Source organism: Onychomys torridus, chromosome 7 (genome assembly GCF_903995425.1).
Source record: "Onychomys torridus chromosome 7, mOncTor1.1, whole genome shotgun sequence".
Lineage (NCBI taxonomy): Eukaryota > Metazoa > Chordata > Mammalia > Rodentia > Cricetidae > Onychomys > Onychomys torridus.
The window spans coordinates 39,746,784-39,771,112 of record NC_050449.1 but is presented as its reverse complement, the minus strand read 5'-3'; the positions used below and the strand labels follow the sequence as shown (position 1 = coordinate 39,771,112).

Here is a 24,329-nt window from a genome sequence, read left to right as displayed (position 1 = left end):
CAGAGCTGAGGACCAAACCCAGGGCCTTGCGCTTGCTAGGCAAGCGCTCTACCACTGAGCTAAATCCCCAACCCACTACACATATTCTTATATGTAACTAGTTCATACAAGTTCCTCTGAAGGACATAGTCAGGAATGAAACTACTCTCATGTACATGTTTGCTTGTTTTTGAAAGAAGGTCTCCCATGATCCAGGCTAGCCTATGATCCTGGTCTTCCTCCATCTCACAAGTGCTAGTATTTCAGTCACAGGCCACCATGCCCTGCTTACATATCCAGTGCTGTATATAGCAAGTTAAGGCTTGCCCCGCCCTGTGCAAATGATCTACCTCAGGGGTTGTAGCAGCTTCTAATAATAACTCACAGATAAGAATCATGTATCAGGTGAGGGTCTGGTTATCAAAATGTGAAACCTCTTTATTACTGTAGTTTTGGGTATTGAATCCAGGGCTTACACAAGACACAAGCTAGGTAAACATTCTACCACTGAGCCACACTCCAGAAATAATCCTTTATATGAAAAGTATGTACAAGCTAAGTATGGTGATACACACCTTTAATCCCAGCACTCAGAAGGCAGAGACAGGCATATTTCTGTGAGTTTAAGGCCAGCCTGGTCTACATGGTGAGTTATAGGATAGCCAGAACTATATAGTGAGACCGTCTCAAAAAAGAAAAAAACAAAGTGTGTATATGTGGTGGTTTGAAAGAAATTGGCCCCCAAAGGAAGTGTCACTATTAGGAGAAGTGGCCTTGTTAGACTATATGTAGCCTTGTTGGAGGAAGTGTGTCACTGTGGGTTTTGAGGTCTCCTATGCTCAAAAACTGTCACAGTTTATTTTCTGTTGTCTGTGGATCAAGATGTAGAACTGTCAGCTCCTTCTCCAGCACCATGTCTGCCTGCATACCACCATGATGATAAACCTCTGAAACTGTAAGCCACCCCTCTGAAACTGTAAGCCACCCCAATTAAATGTTTTCCTTTATAAGAGTTGCCGTGGTCATAGTGTTTCTTCACAGCAATAGAAACCCCAAGACAGTACATATACATATGTTTATACACATCTAATATACATGCGTGTATATATACATATATATGTACAGAGTCCTTATATATACATAAAAAATGGGCAAAGTCCCTCAATAAACATGAAGATATATAAAGACACTCAACATCATTAGCCATTATGGAAATCAAAATCACAGATTTGCCACCTTCTACCCACCAGGATAGCTGTAATAAAAACAGGAAATACAGACAAGGATGCAGAGAAATCAAAACTTTCATATACTCTCGGGAAGAAATTTGGCAGCTCAACAAGTTAAAACATGGAGGTCCATATGACTTAATGATCTCACTCCTAATTCTGTGTGTGTGTTGTGTGTGTGTGTGTGTGTGTGTGAGAGAGAGAGAGAGAGAGAGAGAGAGAGAGACATGCACACACACACACACACACACACACACAACATATATACATATATCTCTAGGAAAAAGAAAATCATCCACCCAAAACCTCATATATTGATTCATAGCAGCAGTATTTATAACAATCAAAAATGGAAACATTTTGTAACCATCAAATCATCATTAAAATGTGTGTGATAAACACACACAGAAATAGTCAAAAGAGAGAAAGGGATGTCACAACACAGAGCCTTGAAACATGTGACAAGCAGCCAGACACAGAAGGCCACGTTAAATGACAGTTGCACTCACATCATAAATGTCAAAGTAGCAAATCCCTGGGAGTAGTTATCCAGGGCAGAGGCAGTGCCGAGTGACCAGAAATGGACACGTTTCCAGTATCCACAAGATAACACTACTTGAAAAGTCACTGTGCTGATGATGGCTGCCCAGCTCCATGATGTGTTAGAACGCATTGATTCTACACTAAAAGGACCACACCCCGTGTCGTTCATCTCAGGAAGCTACACGTTTTTAAGAAAACTGAACATCTATCCTCACAGCTTGAGTCCCAGAGCTAGAGCTAGTGGCTCTGCTCTTGCAGGCCTGGGTCAAGTTACAGATGAGGGCTGCACCTAAGGCCTGCCCAGGTGGCTTCCACTTGCTGCTGGCCTGGGGAAGGCCTGTGTTCACATGGCCCCTGGAGGCCTGCTAGTGTCCACAGGGAGATCCTCTTTCTTTCCACCAAGCCATGTCTTTTAGGAACTTTCAGAAGTCGCATGGTCTCATCCTTTTGGAGACACAAACTAGCCCTATTTACTCTGAGAGGGGACTACCCAAGGGCTTGAATACCAGAGAGCAGGGACCAAAAGAGCCACCACAGAGGCTGGCTACCACACTTGATGCTAAAGAAGACAATGATGCTAACCGCTAAGCATTTTGTGACATTCACTATACGCAAGCACTTGTAAACGCACAGGAAACCCACGAGGTCGGTATTCCTCTCTCTAGTCACAGAAGCGAAGCACAGGGGTTAAGCAGCTCACAGGTCACACTGCTAGCAAAGGACACAGCCCGGAGTCAGCTTCCAGCAGCACAGCACCACTGCCCAGCCTTAAAAGGGAACATAGTACTGCTGCCCACCTGCATCCCTCAACCGACAGCGGCTGACACTGACTGACGTTCACCACAACGGCTGTTTTGGCCACCCTGAGAGCTGCAGAGTAGAAAATGGTGTAATTTGTACTTAGTTAACTGGGAGTGAGGCACTACACTAACTAGCTATCTAGGTTCGTCTATTTTTCTCCTGTTTTCAGAGCTGTCTTTTCCTTCCTGAGTTGTAGATTTCTCTCATACAGTCAATCCCTCATGCACACATCGTTTGTTATGCTCTCACTGTTATAGACTGCCAGTGTTTTCTCAGAATCTGTAGGCATCTTTGCCTCGGACATGACCAGCTCAGCTGCAGGGAGAACCCTGCATTATGCAGCAGTCAGAGCAACCACAGCTCGTGGTTTGCGCTGTCTTCACGCTGTTCCTACCCATCACTTGCTCCTACCGATTTTATTATTTGTTGGGGTCGCCCATGGGAGCCATGCTCTAGCTTCACGGCCCTGCACTTCATCTGAATCCTTCATTGCTTTAGGATTGACTGACACGGATCCCGCTTCATTTGTATCCATATAATAATCTAATTTTCTGAGCCTCACTAGCCACCTTTCCCATTAACATGTAACACTCACTCACTACCTTATTCCACACATGTCCCAGTATTCCTGAACCTGTTTGAACACTAGATTCTGATTTGCACAGAAGAAGGGTTATCACTCCCAAAGATTTGACTCACACAGCTTGCTAACAGAACGAAAACACCAATCACTAATACCTCTAAGGCCCCAAGAAGCTCAATATTCACTGGAATTCTTTCCCAAGTAAAATACCCAGTTAGGAAATGATTACAAAAAATAAATATGTGTTTATTTTTTAAAGTAAAAAGGAAACACTGGCTTAGAACAAACCCTGGAATAAAGAAGTCACCGTGTCCTGCCAAAGCCAGCCACAGGCAACATGGACACAGCCAAGGTTAGGTGCCTAGTCCAAAGGTCAGAACTGATAGCAAGTTGGTCTGTGTCTATCAGCAAGACGACCATTAGGCTGGATGTTGGGCTAGCCTATGCCACTGCCACCACAGCGCCACACACACAGCCTTGGAGAAGTCACATGTCCTCCACACTCCACTTGTAGGCGAGCTCCTCCACAGCCTTCTTGCTGGCAAGCCTGGCAAAGCGCTTCTGCTCAAAGCCATTGGATCTGCAACCAAAAGAGAGGTTCTCATCAGCTGGAACCCTGCATGCTTCCTTTAAAGTGGAAAGGAAAGTTACGGGAAAATAGCCAAACCATATGCAATAAAACCAAAGCAACAAAACATACAAGTTAACCTCTTTTCAGTGCCTGTTCAGACTCAGACAACTGCTTCAAACCTCACTATTCTCTAAAGGCTGATACAGCTAGGCCTGAAATCCAGACACTCCAAAGGCCGAGGAAGCAGGATCACACGTTTAAGACCTGCATGGGCTAGAGTTAGTTCAAGGTCAGCCTGAGTAACTTCACGAAGCACTGCCTCAAAAAAAAAAAAAAAAAAAAAAAAAGTAAAATAGCAGGGCATGGTGGCACACGTCCTTGATCCCAGCACTCGGGAGGCAGAAGCAGGTGGATCTCTGTTTGAGTGAGTTCCAGGACAACCAGGGGCACACAGAGAAACCGTCTCAAAAAAAAAAGTAAAATGAAGGCTGGGGATGTAACATAGTAGTAGAGACAGAGCCCCTACCTAGCATGCTAGCATGTGCCAGGCCCTGAGCTTAGTACACAGTACAAAAACAAAGACTCAACTCACTCTCAGCCGATGTCCACAGGCTTCATAACTTACCATCTGTTAACCATGACTGAGTTCTCACTAGATAGTAAGTGATATGGAAGTCACGGCTGAGTGACACAGACACATGGGGGATTGTAAAAGGTTCAGGAAGGACTGAGCGATGTCTGAACAGACGCACAGACATAGAAACAAGAGCCCTGGCTCGGGCAGGGCTCACTGGTATGGCCAGAGCCTAGTGTGACAAAGGGAGTAATCACGAGTCAGCACTGGAAAGTCAGGCAGAGCCCAGATCCCAGTGAGCTTAGGAGACCGTAAAAAAAAAAAAAAAAAAAAAAATGATTTCATGGGGAAAGATGGGTTAAAACTGCATTTCAGAGAGACCATTCTAGAAATGTGTGGTAAGGAAGATACCATAGTGGCCTGTATAACAAACAGATAAAGGCAATGATGGAGGCAGTGATACCAAGGATGGCAACAGGGACCACATGAGAGGCAAAAGACAGTAGGACTTTGGCTGACTAGTCACAGCCAAAGGAGGGGTCAGCGGGTCTCATCAGTTAGTATCTGAGTGACCAGATAAATGAGGATGCCACCTCACAGGCTGGAGAACACAGCAGGGGAAGCAGGTGTAGAGGAGTATGCTCTGTACCTCAAATGTGCATAGGCAGAAGACTCGACCATGAACACACTAGCCTGAGTTAGACTACAGAACTGGAACTATGGACAGACAGACAGTGGCTGAAGACCTGACTCGGGGAAGAGCCAGCCAGAAGGAGCTGGAGTGAGAACAGTGGGGGCTACAGATGGAGAAATGAGAAACATTGAGACTAACAGAGAAAGAAAGGTCATTCACAGAGGGGCCAAGACATGACAAAGGAGCAGGAACAGGCCACTACGGAAGCCAACTCAGCGGGGAGGTTCAAGTGAACGGTGAGTGGATCACAAATCTCAAATTCCTTCCCCACCTCCACCTTTTCTGTCTCTGCACTGCCACCCCAAACTTATCTATTTTTCCTTGAGACAAAACATTTGTACACATACAAAATATTACACACACATGAGAAATCTAGGAGACAAAAAGACTGAAAAATGTACTCAGGAAAGATGAATGAATAATCATTAAAAAAAAAAAAAAAGTAGGCTAGCCAGGCTTTTTTAATCCCAGCACTCAGGAGGCAGAGGCAGGCGGATCTCTGTGAGTTCAAGGCCAGCCTGGTCTATAAAGTGAGTTCCAGGACAACCAGGGCTATATAGAGAAACCCTGTCTCAAAAAAACAAAACCAGAAAAACAACAGAAAACAACAACAACACTAGGTCAGGCAGAGTTCTAAGCTTGGGGTCCAAATAAAGCCACAGAAATGAATAGCAGAGCAGGCATTTGGTGGCAACATCCGGTGGCTATAACAAAAGCCACCCCTGGGTATGCAGCAAGTGAGACTCCAAGAACATCCTCCTGCCAAAGGTTCTGCTGTGTGACCAGCAAAGCTCAGCAGCCAACTAACCTGCAACCACACACCAAACTTCACATCAAGCTTTGGTGAATCACTACACACACGTACACAGGATGCCCTACCAGCCCTGTGAAAGTGCAGCAGCCAGAGGCAAAGAGGTGTTAAGTGCCCATTGCAGGGGAGACAGGAGTTCAATATAGACTATTATCTGAAAATAAAAATCAACAGAGAAATGTAACAGAATCCCAATCTCTACAATGTATCACTCACAAATAAAAAATCTAACAAATAAACCAAAAGGAAAATAACACATAATCAATAAAATAAAATAAAAATTTGTTAGCTAGTGATGGTGTCACCAGCATGTAATTTCAACATTCAGGAAGCTATAGAAGGAAGATCTTGAGCTCAGGACCAGCCTGGACTACATAGCCAGTTCTAAACTAGACTGGCCTACAGACTGAGATCCTATCCCCAAAACAGAGGGTGGGGGGAGGGAGGGAGGGAGGGAGGGAAGGAGGTTATCAAGAGAAACCAATCCTGTGAACTGAATGTTGCAATCAGCAGATGAAACTTCAAAACACCATTTATATATATTTTCCAAAAAGAGAAAACTGTCTCTAAATGGGTGAGCAGATGGGAAATCTCAGTGGAGATATGTGAGCCATCAGGTGGGAATTGTGGAGTCAAACCAGCTAAGACAAAACACTCACAACTGACAGCAACCGACAGAAACAACTAAGACATCAGGGCATGGGTTTTGCAAACACTGATGCCACCTTAGCCTAACAGGCTTTGATAAAGCACCACCATCCCAAGTTTTTATAAAGCACCACCATCCCAAGTAACTGCAGAATATATACCAAATGCATAAGGTAGAATCAAAAGAATGTGAAAATATTTTGAACAAAATCCATCCTGCATTCCAGAGAACTTCCTCAATATACCACCCAAGTGATTTTCTGATGATGCATAATGAAAACATGTCAACATTTGGCAGGTCTGTAAAACTCAGCAAATCTATGTTACAAATGGCTAATATATGAAAGAATACAATGCATGGGTAAGATACAAAATATAAAAGCATACCATGGGCTGAGAGACGACTCAGGGATTAAGAGTACTGGCTGCTCTTCCAGAGAACCTGCGTTTGAGTCCCAGCACCGTACTGCATTCTTCCCACACACTTACATGTAGGCAAAACACCCACACACAAAAATAAACTTAAAGGGGAGGGGGGACCATGAATTATGTATGCAGGCATGATGGCATGTGCCTTTAATCCCAGAACTTGGCAGACAGATCTCTATGAGTTCAAGGCCAATCTGGTCTATAATAAGAGTTCCAGGTGAGCACCAAGACTACATAAAGAGAATCAGTCTCTTCAAAAAAAAAAAAAAAAAAAAAAAAAAAAAGCCACAAGATCATAAATTTTAATGCAAAAGTATCACAAGTTCTTTACATGTTTTGGACCCACCTAACAGCCTGGAAGTAGCTGGCTTTTGTTCTCTGTATTGTACCCCCCTTTGCTGCTGCTGATGGCAGGCTACACTTTCCTTCTGTACTTCAGCTAAACATGTCACAGCAGACAATTTGAACAGCTATCCACTATAAGCTAGACACTAATTATATTTGCAAAAAGTTAAATCAATTCTTACCTTTCAGTTTGTTTGGGAAATAATTGCTTTTCATTAAAACTAATAGTAATTATATTAACATATAGTGACTTATTTTTTATAGTGAATAAATGCTTTTAAAATATATTTAAAATTTTAATGTAGTGGCTATAAATATATATATAATTCACATAAACAAAAGCTTCTTGGGAACCTCAATAGTCTCATTTAAAATTATGTATTTGTTCATACAGATGCACACACACACTCAAATGCGTGTGTGGAGCAAAAAGGACGATTTTCAAGAGATGCTTCTCTCCTAACATGTGGGTCCCAAGACTTGAACTCACATCACTAGGCCAAACAAGTGCCTTTCCCCACAGAGCCATCTCACTAGCACAGAGTATGCAAGGGTCCTGAGATATAAAACTCTAAGAATCCTCATACTAAATGCTAATGTTCTGTGTCGGCAAGGGAGATGGGTCTGTGACTGACAGTCAGGAAGCTTGAGCACACCGTGAGCTACTAGTAAGTAACCAGATGAGGTGTCAGGGCTGAGACACTACCTGGGACTCCACCTAGGACAGTGAAGAGAATTAATGCTGAAGACACAGTACAGAGGCAGCTCCAGCACACAGCCTCACCCAGCCTCCAACCCTTAGAAAACACTAAACACGGCCACTACTTGAAACAAAGTGTCTTCTCTGTCCTGAGCCTTGCCAAGTCCATGGAAAGGAATAGGAGAAATGCTCCCCACCTTAGAACCTCCGATCTCAGGAAGGAAGCACACAAAGCAGGAGGGAGTGAGGACAGTGGAGAGGATCTAACACAGTGGACAAAGCCAGCTGTGCTTCCCAGGCCTGTATTCCCAGTACTCAGGAGGCGGTGCATGAGTTGGAGGTCTGCCTGGCCATGCAGTGAGACACTGTCTCAAAAACAAAACAAAACAAAACAAAAAAGAAAACAGAGAAGAAAGGTTAAGGCCAGGCAGAAGGCGGGGTAGTTGTGGCACATGGCTTTAATCCCAGCACTCGGGAGGCAGAGGCAGGCAGATCTCTGTGAGTTCAAGGCCAGCCTGGTCTACAGAGCGAGTTCCAGAACAGCCAGGGCTACACAGAGAAACCCTGACTCGAAAAACAAAACAAAAGCCAGGCAGCAGAGAAAACAAGAACAGAGGAATCACATCTACCTGTCCACTCCATCCCAGCGGTATCCAGGCCAGATGTTGAATCTATTGGGAGGAGGTGCAGGACCACTGTAGCGAGGCCTCACTAAAGACAGGGATGAGAACAAAGAAATTAGCTACCGACATAATTTCATTCAGAGCTGGATGGCGATGGGAGAATTCTTCATGAAAGTTTCTAAGTCTCTGCACCCTAAGCGCCTCTCCGCTGACGCAGCAATCCAAACTGAAGCAGGGGCCGAGGTGGAGCTCCTCCCCCCCCCCCCCACCCCCCCCCCACCCCCCCCCCGCCCTTAACAGTTCCCATTTTTTTGAACCCAAACTCCCAACAGGCGTTGCGGCTGAGCCTCCTCTGTGGAAAGCTACGCAGAGCCTCTGACAACTCTCTCCCTGGTACCCTGCGGCTCCAGCCGTCTCACCCTTCTGATGCTTGTTCTCCTTGGCCTTATTCTTCTTGATGAAGTTGGCCATCGGGTCCCCCTCTCTTTCCTGCTCTCTCAGCATCCGATCCAGATCTTCGTCGTCGATATAGCGGGCCAGAGGCTTCTGCATCTCCTTCATTGCATCCTCTACATTCTGCTGCTGTTGCCGGCTCTGGGCAAGCCTGGGCCAAAAGAAGCATCCTAGTTGGCAATCTTCTTCTACACTGAGGGATCACAATGCTACTCCCGAGAACTCCCTCTTTGTAGCAACAGAGGCTAACTAAGAGGGTAAAAGCCCAGAGTCCCAACTGTCTCCGGAGACTCAGCACCTGAGGCTCAGCCCCATAGCAGCTCTGTGCTCAGAGGTACCCTCACCCTTTCCCCCACTGCGCATATAGCTCGTCTCGAGCTGAGTTCTTCTCTGCTTTTCTCCTCCGTTCCAGGCGTTCCAGCTTCAGATCCCTCTTCCGACCAGACTTGTCTCGAAATACAGTTTCAGCGAATTCAAACTGAGCTATCAAGAGAAATCACATTTCTAAGATAAACCCCAAACATCACAATCAAACAGCATTCTAGCATGCGAAACCAGCTGCTTGGGATCTTTGAGATGGTAAGAGCTCTACAGCCAGGCCACGGTGGCTCTAACCAACATATGCACACAGACAGGGAGAGAGAGGAAGAAGCACCTCGAGGTTAAATGTGCACAAAAACCAGAGCAGAGGCATGGAAGCCATGAAAAGTTCCAGCCAGCAAATACAATAAGCCACACTTAAAAACAGAAAAGACAGAGAGTTTTACAAGCCAAAAGTGGCCCTGAATGCTCACGTTTGTACCTCCAAGGGCTGTGGTGTCTTGGTCCTGTTTCCTGAGTTCCTGCTGCTCCCGCTGAACATCAGTCACCAACCCAGTTTTTGCTCCGGAATACATGTGTGCGGTCTGTGCAAGAGAAGAGGAATACATGTGTGTGCAGTCTGTGCAAGAGAAAGGAATACATATGTGTGCAGTCTGTGCAAGAGAAAGGAATACATGTGTGCAGTCTGTGCAAGAGAAAGGAATACATGTGTGCAGTCTGTGCAAGAGAAAGGAATACATGTGTGCAGTCTGTGCAAGAGAAAGGAATACATGTGTGCAGTCTGTGCAAGAGAAAGGAATACATGTATGTAGTCTGTGCAAGAGAAAGGAATACATGTATGTAGTCTGTGCAAGAGAGGAGGAATATATGTGTGTGCAGTCTGTGCAAGAGAAAGGAATACATGTGTGTGCAGTCTGTGCAAGAGAAAGGAATACATGTGTGCAGTCTGTGCAAGAGAAAGGAATACATGTGTGCAGTCTGTGCAAGAGAAAGGAATACATGTGTGCAGTCTGTGCAAGAGAAAGGAATACATGTGTGTGCAGTCTGTGCAAGAGAAAGGAATACATGTATGCAGTCTGTGCAAGAGAGGAGGAATATATGTGTGTGCAGTCTGTGCAAGAGAAAGGAATACATGTGTGCAGTCTGTGCAAGAGAAAGGAATACATGTGTGCAGTCTGTGCAAGAGAAAGGAATACATGTGTGTGCAGTCTGTGCAAGAGAAAGGAATACATGTGTGTGCAGTCTGTGCAAGAGAAGAGGAATACATGTGTGTGCAGTCTGTGCAAGAGAAAGGAATACATGTGTGTGCAGTCTGTGCAAGAGAAAGGAATACATGTGTGCAGTCTGTGCAAGAGAAAGGAATACATGTGCAGTTTGTGCAAGAGAAAGGAATACATGTGTGTGCAGTTTGTGCAAGAGAGGAGGAATACATGTATGCAGTCTGTGCAAGAGAGGAGGAATATATGTGTGTGCAGTCTGTGCAAGAGAAAGGAATACATGTGTGCAGTCTGTGCAAGAGAAAGGAATACATGTGTGCAGTCTGTGCAAGAGAAAGGAATACATGTGTGTGCAGTCTGTGCAAGAGAAAGGAATACATGTGTGTGCAGTCTGTGCAAGAGAAAGGAATACATGTGTGTGCAGTCTGTGCAAGAGAAAGGAATACATGTGTGTGCAGTCTGTGCAAGAGAAAGGAATACATGTGTGCAGTCTGTGCAAGAGAAAGGAATACATGTGTGCAGTCTGTGCAAGAGAAAGGAATACATGTGCAGTCTGTGCAAGAGAGGAGGAATACATGTGTGCAGTCTGTGCAAGAGAAAGGAATACATGTGTGCAGTCTGTGCAAGAGAAAGGAATACATGTGTGTGCAGTCTGTGCAAGAGAAAGGAATACATGTGTGTGCAGTCTGTGCAAGAGAAAGGAATACATGTGTGCAGTCTGTGCAAGAGAAAGGAATACATGTGTGCAGTCTGTGCAAGAGAAAGGAATACATGTGTGTGCAGTCTGTGCAGGAGAAGAGGTAACAGCCAACATCAGTGAACCAGGAGGCAGCCAGCTGCTTGTATGTCTGATCATCAGTAATAACCAAATCAAAACCTCTAGTTTCATACTCTCGTTTTGACTAGACTCACACCATAGGTGGGAAGCATCTAATCTCATGAAATAATTTATAGTATCAAATTTTAAAGTAAACAGAAACCCAAACACACAGCACATAGAAGAAGGGGCTAAGAACATGCATGCCTTCTTTCTCTCTTTATAGTGTCCCACACAGCACAGGCTGGCCTTGAACTCACTCATGCCCATTTCACAAAAGAAGCTGAAGATAAGAAATCAAATTCCTTGCCCAATCTCCCAGACATTAAGTAGCAGAAGTAAGATTTAAAGCTATGATTGGTTTCACAGGGTTCTATGCTCCCAACTGAACTCTGCAAACTGTAAGCCTCAGCTTATTATTAAGAAAACAGAGCCGGGCGGTGGTGGCACACGCCTTTAATCCCAGCACTCGGGAGGCAGAGGCAGGCGGATTTCTGTAAATTCGAGGCCAGCCTGGTCTCCAAAGCGAGTTCCAGGAAAGGCGCAAAGCTACACAAAGAAACCCTGTCTCGAAAAAAAAAAAAAAAAAAAAAAGAAAGAAAGAAAGAAAGAAAGAAAGAAAGAAAAGAAAACAGGTGGTGCCTACCTGTCATATCAGGTAGGAGGAAGCAGGTGGGTCAGAAGTTCAAGGCCAGCCTTGGAGTGCACTCAAAAAAAAAAAACAAAGGAAGAAATGGGGAGGCTTTCTGTAGATGCTGAGACTTGTGGCATTACAGGGCTATAAAAGGCAGGGGCCTCTTGGGAGCCTCTGCTACAAGCCAGGCTCCTAATCCAAAACTGGAAATCCACAACAGTCCATAATCCAAGACATTCTGAGCATCATTTTGCCCAATATCTGCAACGCCTTCAAACCTTCAAGTATCTGGATAAGGCGTCCTCAAGTCTCTTCTTACAAATTCAGCTCAGATGAGTTAGGGCCATGATGCCTTCAGAGAAAGTTCCAGAAGTGCTTTTAACTCATTTACTGTACCACATCCCAACTCTCTGGCTGCAACCTTTTTGGTGTCTGTAAAGCTGGAAGGGAAGAGCCACTCTGTTAAAGACACAACTCCTGGAATCCCTACCTTCTTCCCAGGACGGGGACTCCTTCGAGGAGGAGAGAGGTCAGAATCAGAAGACTTGGTCCTCTGTCTTCTCCGGGGTGGAGAGAGGTCGGAGTCAGAGCACTGGCGTCTCTGTCTATTCCGTGGTGGTGACAGATCTGAGTCAGAATCCTGGTGTCTTGAATTTTGTTTTTGCCGTGGAGGAGACAGATCTGAGTCAGAGGCTTTGTGGCAGACACCTAGGCAGAAAGGTGTAGCATGAATCTTAAGTGTTCTTATTAATGAACTCAAACCCGAGGCCAGTTGGGGTGAATGCTGGAAGATCAGAGAAGCAGAACAAGCCACAGCTATCTCACCTTGCCAATTCCTCAGGTGATCCTGTTTCCTCAGGCTGGAAACTTCTGAGTCCTCATCCTAATGGTTCTCAGCTGAACTGTGTTGCTCCAAAGCCTGAACGCTTAACCAACCAAATGCTTAACTAACTGCATGCTTTTCTCCCTCAGTTCCTGGTCCTCATGCCTTAAATACCTTCTCTTTCTGCCCCCACTCCCTGGGATTAAAGGTTGGGTTTCTGGGATTAAAGACGCAGGTCACCATGCTTAGCTGTTTCTAAAGTGGCCTTGAACTCAGAGATCCACTAGATCTGCCTCCCAAGTGCTGGGATTAAAGGTGTGTACCACCACCGCCCAACTTCTGTTAGGGCTTACTCTTCCATTTTCTAGCCACCATTTTTGGCTTTGTTCTAGTGGCTGTCTGTTCTCTGACCCCAGATATGTTTATTTCAGGGAACACACAATATTTCAGGGAACACAATACCCACCACAGAAAGGAGCAGTCAAAGTGTGACCCTGCTGTCCTAGGGAAAAGGCTTGTATGAAATCCTGTGGCTAAGAGAAGCTAAGGATTAAAGAGTGAACTAAGGGTGGGATGGTTCAGGAGTAAAGTGAACCTCGTAAGTCAGGCCCTGGTTTTGGTCCCCAGCACAGGGGAGAGCCAGGGAGAATAAATTAACTCCCTTGGAAGACTGTTGAAAAGAAATTACCAAGCGGGGTACAGTGTCTACTAGTCACCCGATGAAAACATGACTAACATGACTAACCAAAGCCCAAGTACAGGTGACACAAAGAAGAACAGGTCAGGTGGCTCTGTTTCCTGGCCCCCAGTGTCTGGTGACTTTGAAAAGCACGTGAGATTTCAGACACTCATATATACTTTGGTCCACCACTGCCACTCTGTGCTGAACTGACTGAAGAGCTTGGTCAGCCCTCTGTGGTATGGCAGAGTCAGGAAGGTCTGGGGTATAAGCTGATGTCCTCAGACTCAAGAATAACAAAGCAATTTAATCTTAAAAATTAAAACTGTAGCTAGAACAAATGAAGGTGAAAAATCTTTCCTGCACAGGTCTGTTCTAGATGACAATACACTGCTTACCTACCAGGTTGTAGCAACAGCCACACAGTTTGACCTAGCAAACAACTGCTCAGCTTTCTAGGAACCCATCAGTAAAAACCCCAAGAAATCTAAGATAAGAAATAATCCATAGTTGTCGTAACAGTATATGGACAGGAGGATTGTCAAACATCCTAAGAGCAAAGCTATAAATAATCCAAAGCATGTAATCTTAGGGAAATGGCTAAGTCAACTTATGGAACATAAAGAAGTTTAAAAAACAAACTACAGTAACATAAAGATTATCTATAACCCAGGGAAAACTTTGCTGATTGGAGGGAGCAAGCAAAATTACGTTCTGCACAGCCAGACTCAACTACACCCAGCATGCATGCCAGGAAGCTCCCAAGGACGATGGCTACAATACTAACAGTGATGGTTTCTGAATGATACAAATTTGTGAGAACCTTCCTGTGTCTATACATTTCTGCAACAAACACAGTATTTTTCATTTTTATTTATCATTACTGTAGGTGTGCATGTGTGCTTGTGCCCGAATGTGGAGGTCAGAGGGCAGCATTCAGAGACGGTTTTCTCCTTTCAGTGCACTGGTGCAGAAAATGCTTTCATCCACTGAGCCACCTCACCTGCCCCAGCAGTGCCTTTTCATGGGGGAGGAAGGGTAAGCAAAAGCACATAAAACTTTCCTCCCTAGCCCTGTAATTTTCCTCATTCTCATACTCACAGGGATGAAGCTCCTCTTACGCATAGCCATATGCTCACCTTTGGGATCAAGCTGCTTCTGAGCTCCCAAATGAGCTTTTGCTTGCTGCTTCCGTGGAGAAAGGTCAGAGTCACGCCCATACTTGCTGTCCTTGGAGAGTGACGGGTGGGAGGGTCCCAGCTCCCTCTGGGATCTTTCTGCAGCTTTACTACTTTTGGTTCTGGGCAGTTCCAAATTAGGGGAGTCGTGACGGGTCTTCCTGAGATGCTGTGGGTCTGAAGCGTCAAAAGTCCTTCTATGTTGGCCTGTGTCAGGGGAGTGATTATGGGCCCTTCTGGGGGAAGAGATACCTGACGAACCATGATGACCTCTCTTAGGAGATACACCTGAAGAATTACGATGAGACTTCCTGGGGGGAGAAGCATCTGAATCATGACGGGCCCTCCTAGGAGGAGATGGATCCGGTGTATCATGACGGGCCCTCCTAGGAGGAGATGGATCCGGTGTATCATGACGGGCCCTCCTAGGAGGAGATGGATCTGGTGTATCATGAAGGGCCCTCCTAGGAGGAGATGGATCCGGTGTATCATGACGGGCCCTCCTAGGAGGAGATGGATCTGGGCTGTCATGACGGGTCCCCCTGGGAGACGATGGGTCTGGGCTGTCATGACGAACCCTCCTAGGAGGAGATGGATCCGGGATGTCATGATGGAAATGTCCATCTTCACTGTGGTCTAAACACAAAAGCAAACAGTCAGATCCCCACAAGTGCTCTGTCCACATCTCACTCAGTTTGAAAACATGCCCCAGAAACACTCATCTCTGAACCACTTGAAAAGCCTAAAGGTCTACCTGGCTCTGTGCTTAGGGGCAGCAAACCTGCACTCACAGACTACTTAAAGAGTAACTCTCTCATTTGCCTCCCAAGTCCCCCGTGTGCGAAGCGTTTAAAGCACATTTATTCCCAATATACCCTATAGTAAGCAGAGCAGGTGATCGTGTCTAGTGGACATGAAAACAAGGGTTCTGGGGATCCTCTAAGATTACCATTACCCCAATCCCAATCATTTCACTCCCCATCCAATTGGTTTTCCAATGAGTCTCTCATTTTCCAACATGCCAGAGGTTCCTGTTGCTATGCAGCCTAGATCATTTACAGGTTTACCCTCTTTTTCAAATGATACAGTGACTAAACCTGTACATCAAAATGAAATGTAGTAAGTATTTAATTCATGTCACTATACTCCCCATTTAAGGGGGGAATCCAACAGGAAAAAAAGAAAAAGAAAAATCAAGCGTTAACTGTTATCTACTGTGTAGCAATCCTTTATACAGACTACTTAATTCTCACAAGTCTGGGATGTAAACATCACTAGGCCCACTTTATAGACGAAGTCATTGATACAGAAATTAAGCAATCTGCCAAAGTCATACTGCTAATACGTGGTGAAGTAAATATCTAGAGCTAAACCTGTGTGACTCCAAAGTTCATAGGCAATTTTTTAAAATGTGCCACCGAGGGGAAACACGCTGTTTGAGAGTCTAGACTTTCAGAGGCAAAGCAGATCAAATGTCCTGGCAACTGGGGCATTCCTACATTGCAATTCCTCCTCTCTATTTCTTGCCATCAGAGCTCCATGGCCCAAATAAAAACAAAACCAAGTCAACTCTATCAATTTGGGGAACAGCCTATCTGACCAGACTGATGCCAGTGAGGAAATAACAGTGAAACTGTGTATGAGGCCGATCAATCCCATGTATAAAAAGGGAGGAGGTGTAGGATGTCAGGGCAGATATTTCCAGTAACAAACTGAGGCAGGGTAGTAAGAGTGAGGGAGAAGAAAAAGGACTGTGTGTGTGCGTGTGCATTTGAGACTTCTTAGACATTCAGACAAGGAAGCTCAAATGCACGGGCACACACACACACATTCATTCTCTCTCTCTGTCTCTCTGTTTCTCTCTCTCTCCCAGACAAGTAATGCAAAAAGATGGGGAAACAACCAAGGCCCAAAATAATGGGTCAGACTGAAAAGAATCTCGACAACGTAATCATGAGAACAAGGCTGTCATTCGCGAAGCTGAGTGACAAGGCAATGGACTGGAATGAATTGAGGAAAGAATCACTCATCTATGGTGCAATGCATTTGTGTAGTGTACTGGTTTCCATCAGAGCAGCAGGGTGCTAGCCTAATGGCACAGAGGCTAACACAGGAAGACAAACCCCTTTTAGGAGCCAATTCTTTCAGCACCTGTGTGTGAGAAATGAGCAAGCACCAGGAATATCCTGAAGTTAAACAGGTCTCAAGAAGTAACACACCTTTAATCCCAGCACTCAGGAGGCAGAGCCAGGCAGATGTCTGTGAGTTCAAGGACAGCCTGGTCTACAGAGCAAGATCCAGGACAGGCTCCAAAACTACATAGAGAAACCCTGAATCAAAAAAAAAAAAAAAAAAAAAAAAAGAAGAAGAAGAAGGAGGAGGAGGAGGAAGAGGAGGAAGAGGAGGAAGAAGACGACCACCACCACCACCACCACCACCACCACCACCACCACCACCCCCAAGCACAGTGGCCTGTACTGTGAGACCTTGTCTCAAAAGTTTAAAAGAAAAGAAAAAGAAGTGGGGGAGGGGGACAAGAGAGCCTTATTTATGGAAAAAGGCAGGAGAAGAGAAATACAGACCTAAACCAAAAGGACAGAACTCGGGGCCCTGACTCATAGGAACTTCTTCATTCTAGAACAGTGGGAAGCCTGGGCCTCCATGCTCTTCCTGATTCTTACAAACTCTTCCCAAGGTCCTGCTGTCTACCACCTGCTCCCTATTGTGGACCAGGCAGGAATGGGGGTCTAAAAGGGCTTCTAAACAGTCACGTTCTGACATGTCAGCCTCTAACTCCCCACTTCCTCCTCCAGAAGTCCTGACACATTTTCCCACAGTATTTTTCATAATCACTGACACAATGAAACAATGCATTCCTCTAGAGCAGTGGTTCTCAACCTTCCTAATGCTGTGACCCTTTAATACAGCTCCTCATGCTGTGCTGACCCCCAACCATAAAATTATTCCATTGCTACTTCATAGCTGTAATTTTGCTAAGTATCTATATCGTAATTTGTAATATGAAATAATATAATAATAATATAACCTAATATCTGACAGGCGACCCCCAAAGGGCTCATGACCCACAGGTTGAAAACCACTTCTCTAAAGCAAGACCCTTTACAGGGACCGACCCATAAACCACGTTTAGACTTATCTGCTGTTGGCACTCACCCCCCAGAAGCTTCCATTTGGCACTGGAGCGGAAGGCCTCCATCTGCTTCACCTCTTCTGGACGCTCATCCACAAACTCAGCCACCTGCAAGAGTGGGATCTACAGTAAGGAAAATACAGAATCCAGCCGAGGAGCGCTTGTCTCAAGAACCAGGAGCCATATCTGGTCCTGTTCCTAACACACAGTACCCACACCCTGTGGCCATAAGGAAACATGCAGCAGTGCTCAGTTATTCCTGTCCCATGAACATCTCACTGTCACTTTGATAACTTAATTGCAGACCTTTCTCTGACTAGTCAGTCAATCTTCCTCCAAAGATAAGATCATTACAAACCTTTTTAGTAATTGTGCTGGCACACAACTGCCACTTGTAAGTGAAAAGCTCAATTCCTTTTACATTTTTATTTTTCACACACAGTGAGAACACTGCCTTTCTAACTTGCCTATCACTAATCAAAGATCTGGGCCCTTAAGAATCCTTTCCTGTGAGTAGTCACAATGATAGGTCTTGAATCCAACTAAAGGGAACTACTGGCCACACACCAAATTATATAATGTTCAGGACAGCCTCCAAACTTCCTAATCTCTATAAATGATCACAATCACTCATAAAGTCCTCCATGGCAGAGAACTCACCTTTCAAGTCAGTCCGCTGTCAGTGTCAGAGCAGTCTTAGTTTTATTGGTCCCACATATATCTACCCTCATATAACTTCTTTTCCTCCATCCTAACGCTAACCCCTCATCCCTTTCCAACTGAGAGACCTTCAAAGTGGCTGGCATAAGTAAACTGTAGTTACAGAGAACAGCTGTGTAAGACACTATTTCACAATTATCTTATTCAATCCTCACCATACTCATGCCAAGAATGACCCAAGGCCACTGACCAGCCAACTGTGCCTCAGAGAAATGAAATGAGCATAGACTAGCAAACTGTGCAGGCGGAATTCAAATCCAGGTCCTAATTCCTCTGTACTACTTATGCCCCCCAAGTCCCACAATCACTCCTCACTCATACAATCTTCTCCTGAGCACTATCCCTAGGCACAGAAAGCATGGCTTTAATGTAGGGTGACTGAGACCTGGATCAACTGAGTTCCCTCACTTAGTCTTGTTGTGCCCTTTGGCAAAGTATCTCGTCTCAATGCCTTTATTCCTTCCTTTTCTTTCTCTCTTTCTTTCTGTCTGTCTTTCTTTTCTCTCTCTCTCTCTCTCTCTCTCTCTCTCTCTCTTTCCTTTCTTTTTGGTTTTTGTTTGCTTGAGACAAGGTCTCTCTGTGAATCTTGGCTATCCTGCAACTCATTCTGTAGACTACATATTTGGGTATACAACTGCTACAGCTACAGAGGAATACCCTGAGGCTTGAGGGGAGGGTGTCTAATTGGATGGTGTTGGGAGTTTTGGTAGTGGGTATTTTAAAAGTTAGGCGTTATATATGTAATAAGTTATTATAATGGAGTAGAGGTGGTAGTAGAATTTAATAATATAAGTGACTGGGTAGTTAATGAAAGTGATGAGATTGGACCTCCTGCCTCTGCCTCCTGAGTGTGGGATTAAAGGCCTGTGCCACCACCACCTGGCTCAGTGCCCTTATTTCTAAAAGCAGGGCTCAGAGGACTGTTCTGAAGACTGAATGAGATCCTCTGTGTTCACTTAGCAGTACTTGGAACATGGTCGGTACTCAATAAACTAAGTCTATCAGTCATTCTTATATGCAGAGAATTGCTTGTTTCTCCTTGTGATCACATGACTCACTTCCACTGCCCATCATGAGAATATCATACTTGAACAGTGCTAGCCTGGAAGATCAAAATTCAGAACCATTACTGCTGAAAATTCATCACATTCACACCACTGCACAGCCAAATCATTCCTTGGGGAATCATTTGTATAAGCATCATGGACTAAACCAGGGATAAACAGCTCTTTACATGTCACTCTTCCCATGCTCAGCTTTCCCCCTACAACTCTATCTCACATTGAGATGCTTGGATCGTTTCAAAGTCCTGACAAGACCCCAAAAGATACGTACCACAGGCAAATCTCCATCCTCTTCCTCCTCCTTTTCCGGCTTCTCGGTAGAGATAGCTGCCCAGCCCACATCATCATCAACAATCCGCATTCTAGATGGGAACAATAAAAGACTTAAAAGGAACTCATTCTGGGACACAGGCCTATGTACACTTAACTATTGTTTTTACATTTATTTATTGTGTATGTGTGAATATATATATCATAGCATGCATATGGAAATCAGAGGACAACTTGCAGAAGTCAGTTCTCTATCATGTGGGTTCAAAGGATTGAACTCAGGTTGTCAGGCTTACGTGCCAAGTGCTGAGCCATCTCACCGGTCCCCTATTGGCTGTTAAAGTTCAAAAGTATGGCTCAGTCTTTGTTTATATGGACTGCTACTGAAAATTCACTCCATCACTGTCCATCTTTTTGTTTGGTTGGTTTTGGTTTTTGGAGACAGGGTTTCTCTATGTAACAGCCTTGGCTGTCCGGGAACTCAGAGATCCACCTGCCTCTGCCTATGGTGATATTTTATTTGTGCTGAATAATATTTGTGATTTTATTTGTATGCTAATAAATAAAGTTGCCTGGGCGTCAGAGCTAATAGCAAGTCATAGCAGAAGCTGGGCGGTGGTGGCCCAGTCCTTAATCTGATCACATGGCAGGCAGAGTCTGTGTGTTCAAGGACACAGCCAGTTTGGAGACACATGCCTTTAATCTCAATACCAACCATAGAGACCTAGAGGTCTGTATAGACAGGCAGTGACGAGGAGGTCATGTGGTTGGGTTTACAACCAATGAGAAGGCAGAACAGAAAGTCAATAAAAATACAATGGCATAGGAAGTAAGTCTCTTTCTCGGGGGAAGGATGGCAGCAGCAGGTGGTAAGAAGGCAGTTTTAGTCTCGGCTCTTAGCTACTGCTCTGACCTCTTGGGCTTTTAACTCTGCATCTGGCTCTGTGTTTCTTATTTAGTAAGACCGTAACATCAACATCTGCCTCCCGAGTGCTGGGATTAAAGATGAACGCCACCTCCCAGTTCATCACTGTCCATCTTTCAGTGCTTGGAATGAGTCAAATTTCTTACTCTTATCTGTTTTCACAAATGCAACCCCTTCCCTCTCTTAGCCAGGGATCTCATTTTCTGTGGACTCTGGTATTGAATAACTTCCTTGGATGTATCTTTCTTGCTCAATGTCTCCTACTCCCAGGCTAGAAATCTAAGTGTTAGATTTCTTAGAATGTTTTCATTTATATTTATCAAACGAGTTAAATCAATTGTTGTATCATTGGTTGTATAAAGCCCACATTCCCATTAAATTCTAAGCTCCAACAGCCAAGGGCTAGGACATTCTTTTATTTGTTGACTTTCCCCCCTCTCCAATACTCTCACTATGGCTAGGTTCAAATGCTATCATCCTGCCCCAGCCTCCCCTGTTCTGGGGTTATAAGCATCTACCACCACATACTGCTGACTAAGGCATTTTTGTTCATCAAGGCCTCTTCAACACAACTGTCATAGGAGAGGAGTCAGCCCTCCATACCCATGGATTCTGCAACTACAAATTCAACCAAACACAGATTAAAAATACCCAAGGGAAAGAAAATTACCAATGTATTAAACAGACTTTCTTTGTTACAATGCCTTAAATAACGTAACAATTACTAACATACCATCTGTCTTAGTTAAGGTTTCTGTTGCTGTGACAAAACACCATGACCAAAAGGCAAGTTGGGGAGGAAAAGGTTTATCTGGCTTACACTCCAGTAATACTGTTCATCACTGAAGGAAGTCAGGACAGGAACTCAAACAGGGCAGGATCCTGGAGGCTGGAGCTGATGCAGAGGCCATGGAGTGGTGCTGCTTACTGGCTTGCTTCTCACGGCTTGCACAGCCTGCTTTCTTATAGAACCCAGGACCACCAGCCCAGAGATGGCACCACCCACCATGGGCTGGGCCCTCCCCCACTGATCACTAATTGAGAAAATGCCTTACAGCTGGATCTTATGGAGGCACTTCCTCAGATGAGGCTCCTTCCTCTCTGATGACTCTAGCTTGTGTCAAGCTGATGCACAAAACCATCCAGTACACCATCTAAGTTGTAGTGATTTAAAGAGGATGAATGTGCTATGCTAATAAAGGTACTGCCACATGGCAGAGAGTAAATAAGGAATATGGGTTAACTTAAAATGTAAGAGTCAGCTAGTAACAAGCCCAAGCTATCATCCGAGCATTTATAATTCCTATTTAGCCTTGTGTCAGTTATTTGGAACTGGGCAGTGGGGACAGGAAATGTCTGTTTACATGACGGCATCCAATAAATGTAATTCACACATATGAACTGTGCTGCAAAGAGGTATTTGAAGAGCCAGGAACACATGATACTTAATCAAGGCAGCCATTTCAGACAAACAGTAGTATTCAGGATCACTTTGTTTTAAAGACTAGGACTCTTGAGTCTCAGAGAGATGAACTCTCTTGCCCAAGACCACCCACGCTATAAAGTAGCAGAGCTAGGACTCAAATTCTAATCAGTGTTGTTCCAAAGCTTAAACTGTTTTCCCTGCATGGCATGGCTCCTTCTTAGAGGGGTGTCATCCACACTGAATTTAGCACCCACCTTAATTGAATATAGGCTCAACTGGTAACACCACAATCTCTAAATGATGTCATGCTCAAGTTCCAAATGAAGATACATTTGGGCAAAAGGGGGAATTAAGTCTACCACTTCAATGGGCCACAAAATTTTCTCAGTTGAGATACGGGATTAATACCGTTAGATGGCAATGCTGTCCCCACAGAGGGTGGTGACCCACCCTTTATATTCTCTAGCACCTTCTCTAAGCTGCTAAACTCCTAGAAAGTAGCAGACCCAAGGCGAGGTGTAAGAATAGGATTAGCTTTCAGAGTTTTGACCTTGTATCCAAAATAGTACCTTCTTAGTAAGCTGCTAAACTTAGAGTCACTGCTCTAAAGTCTAAGAAATTTCCTTTATTCTGTGGGCTAATAATGTTCGATCTCCTATCCCAACCTTTCCAGACTCCAGTGGCCAAGTCAGGACAGGATATTTCATCTGAAATCTGTCTCAGCACACCTCTTTTGAACCTGGAAAGTATATTATTTAAAACAATGTCTACTTCATCACAATGTTCTGAAAGTTTTTTAAAGAGGCCAGGCACATGATAGGAACTGTATCCATGTTAGTTGTTACTGATATTTGTAGCTAAAGAGTACCAGGACTTGAATCTTTGATTCCAGGTCAGTTCCTGATATTATGAAGCCCCCAGAAACAGACATTTTTTGGATCCCCAAATTTTTGTTAAAAAATGCAAGCACTTGGGGCTTTGCATTAGCTCTACTTTTCAGTCTGTTCGAGGGACGATACATGGCTACAAAGGCGGGAAAACAGTGAGGAAAGTTCTAGCTGGCCTTAACACATGGAAGGCGCTGTTCAGAGGCTGAGGTCTGGGCTGCAGGCGGCGGCGACAAGCCCTCCCCGGAGCAGAAGAGCGGGGCCTGGGCTCGGGCCGGGGTCGGCAGCACTCGGAGCAGGAAGAGCTGCGGCCGAGGGCGCACCGGGGCAGCGCGACGCCACACCAGTCCACTCACCCCTTGCCACCGGCGCCTCCAGGCTTCGGCCGTTTTTTGCGCCGCTTCCGAACCGGCTCTGAGCCTCCTTCCAGGCCAGCATCTGCCCCAGACAAGTAACGCTTCAGATACTCAGCTTTAGACAGCGGCGGAGCTGCCGCCATGGCAGCGGCGAGGGCGGGGCAACGGCTCGGCGCTGGGGACAAAATTCTACGGGAAACGGATGGGGGTGGAGCCAAAAGCGGAAGCCCTGGGAGTGGGACTTGCGGAACTGTGGAGCTGATAGGTGTGAAAAGCCTTTGCCGGGTCAGGACGGCGTGCACGCATCTACGGCCGCTTCTGCTTTCCAGTGATGACGCATCCGTGCGACGCCCTCAGCCAGCACTGTCCCAGCCGCAGGCCGACTTAACTGGATCCTGCCCTGACGGCTTCTGCGCCAGAGTGGAGAAGAACAAAAACTCAGTCAGGGCACCTGTTTGAATATGGGGCCGATCATATCTGTACCAATGAGAGCAAGTTATTGAACGGCACTTTAATAATGGATGCTGTGCCAAACGCTTAGAAGTGTCCAGCACAATTAGTTTACTTCAGTTATTTTTATTGGTATAAATACCTTTTGGTGGACAGTCTGCTGGAACAGGTTTCCCTTCCAAGTACCATTTAGGGGAAGTCAAACAAATCCCATCCCCGGTATTGTGGCTATGAAAAATGGATAGGTTTCATCAAACCTGAACTGACCATTTCACGTTTGATATTGCCTCTCAAGAAAATGGTATAAAGGGGCCTGGGGATTTAGCTCAGTGGTAGAGCGCTCTCCTAGCAAGTGGAAGGCTCTGGGTTCAATCCTCAGCTCAAAAAAAAAAAAAAAAAAAAAAAAATGGTATAAAGGGAGGTGGTGG

At 45.0% G+C, this 24,329-nt stretch overlaps 1 protein-coding gene across 1 annotated transcript; it reads right to left on the bottom strand.

Annotated features, from left to right (window-relative positions):
* Window positions 1-1,526: 1,526 nt before the first annotated feature.
* Window positions 1,527-23,622, bottom strand: Bud13 (BUD13 homolog). Its single transcript, XM_036194052.1, has 10 exons — window positions 23,452-23,622; window positions 19,859-19,949; window positions 17,827-17,911; window positions 14,614-15,288; window positions 12,463-12,680; window positions 9,786-9,888; window positions 9,328-9,466; window positions 8,950-9,134; window positions 8,537-8,618; window positions 1,527-3,715 (listed from the first exon to the last, which is right to left on the bottom strand). Exons 1-10 carry the CDS (start codon window positions 23,592-23,594, stop codon window positions 3,622-3,624), a joined length of 1,815 nt encoding a protein of 604 aa, XP_036049945.1. The 5' UTR covers window positions 23,595-23,622; the 3' UTR covers window positions 1,527-3,621.
* Between the last annotated feature and the right edge of the window lie 707 nt (window positions 23,623-24,329).

Coding starts and splice junctions, on each gene's coding strand:
- Bud13 (XM_036194052.1), bottom strand. CDS start 23,594: ATGGCGGCAGCTCCGCCGCTGTCTAAAGCTGAGTATCTGAAGCGTTAC. Junction 17,912..19,858: donor AGGATGGAGATTTGCCTGTG/GTACGTATCTTT, acceptor CCACTCTTGCAG/GTGGCTGAGTTTGTGGATGA. Junction 8,619..8,949: donor GGAGAACAAGCATCAGAAGG/GTGAGACGGCTG, acceptor CCCTGTCTTTAG/TGAGGCCTCGCTACAGTGGT.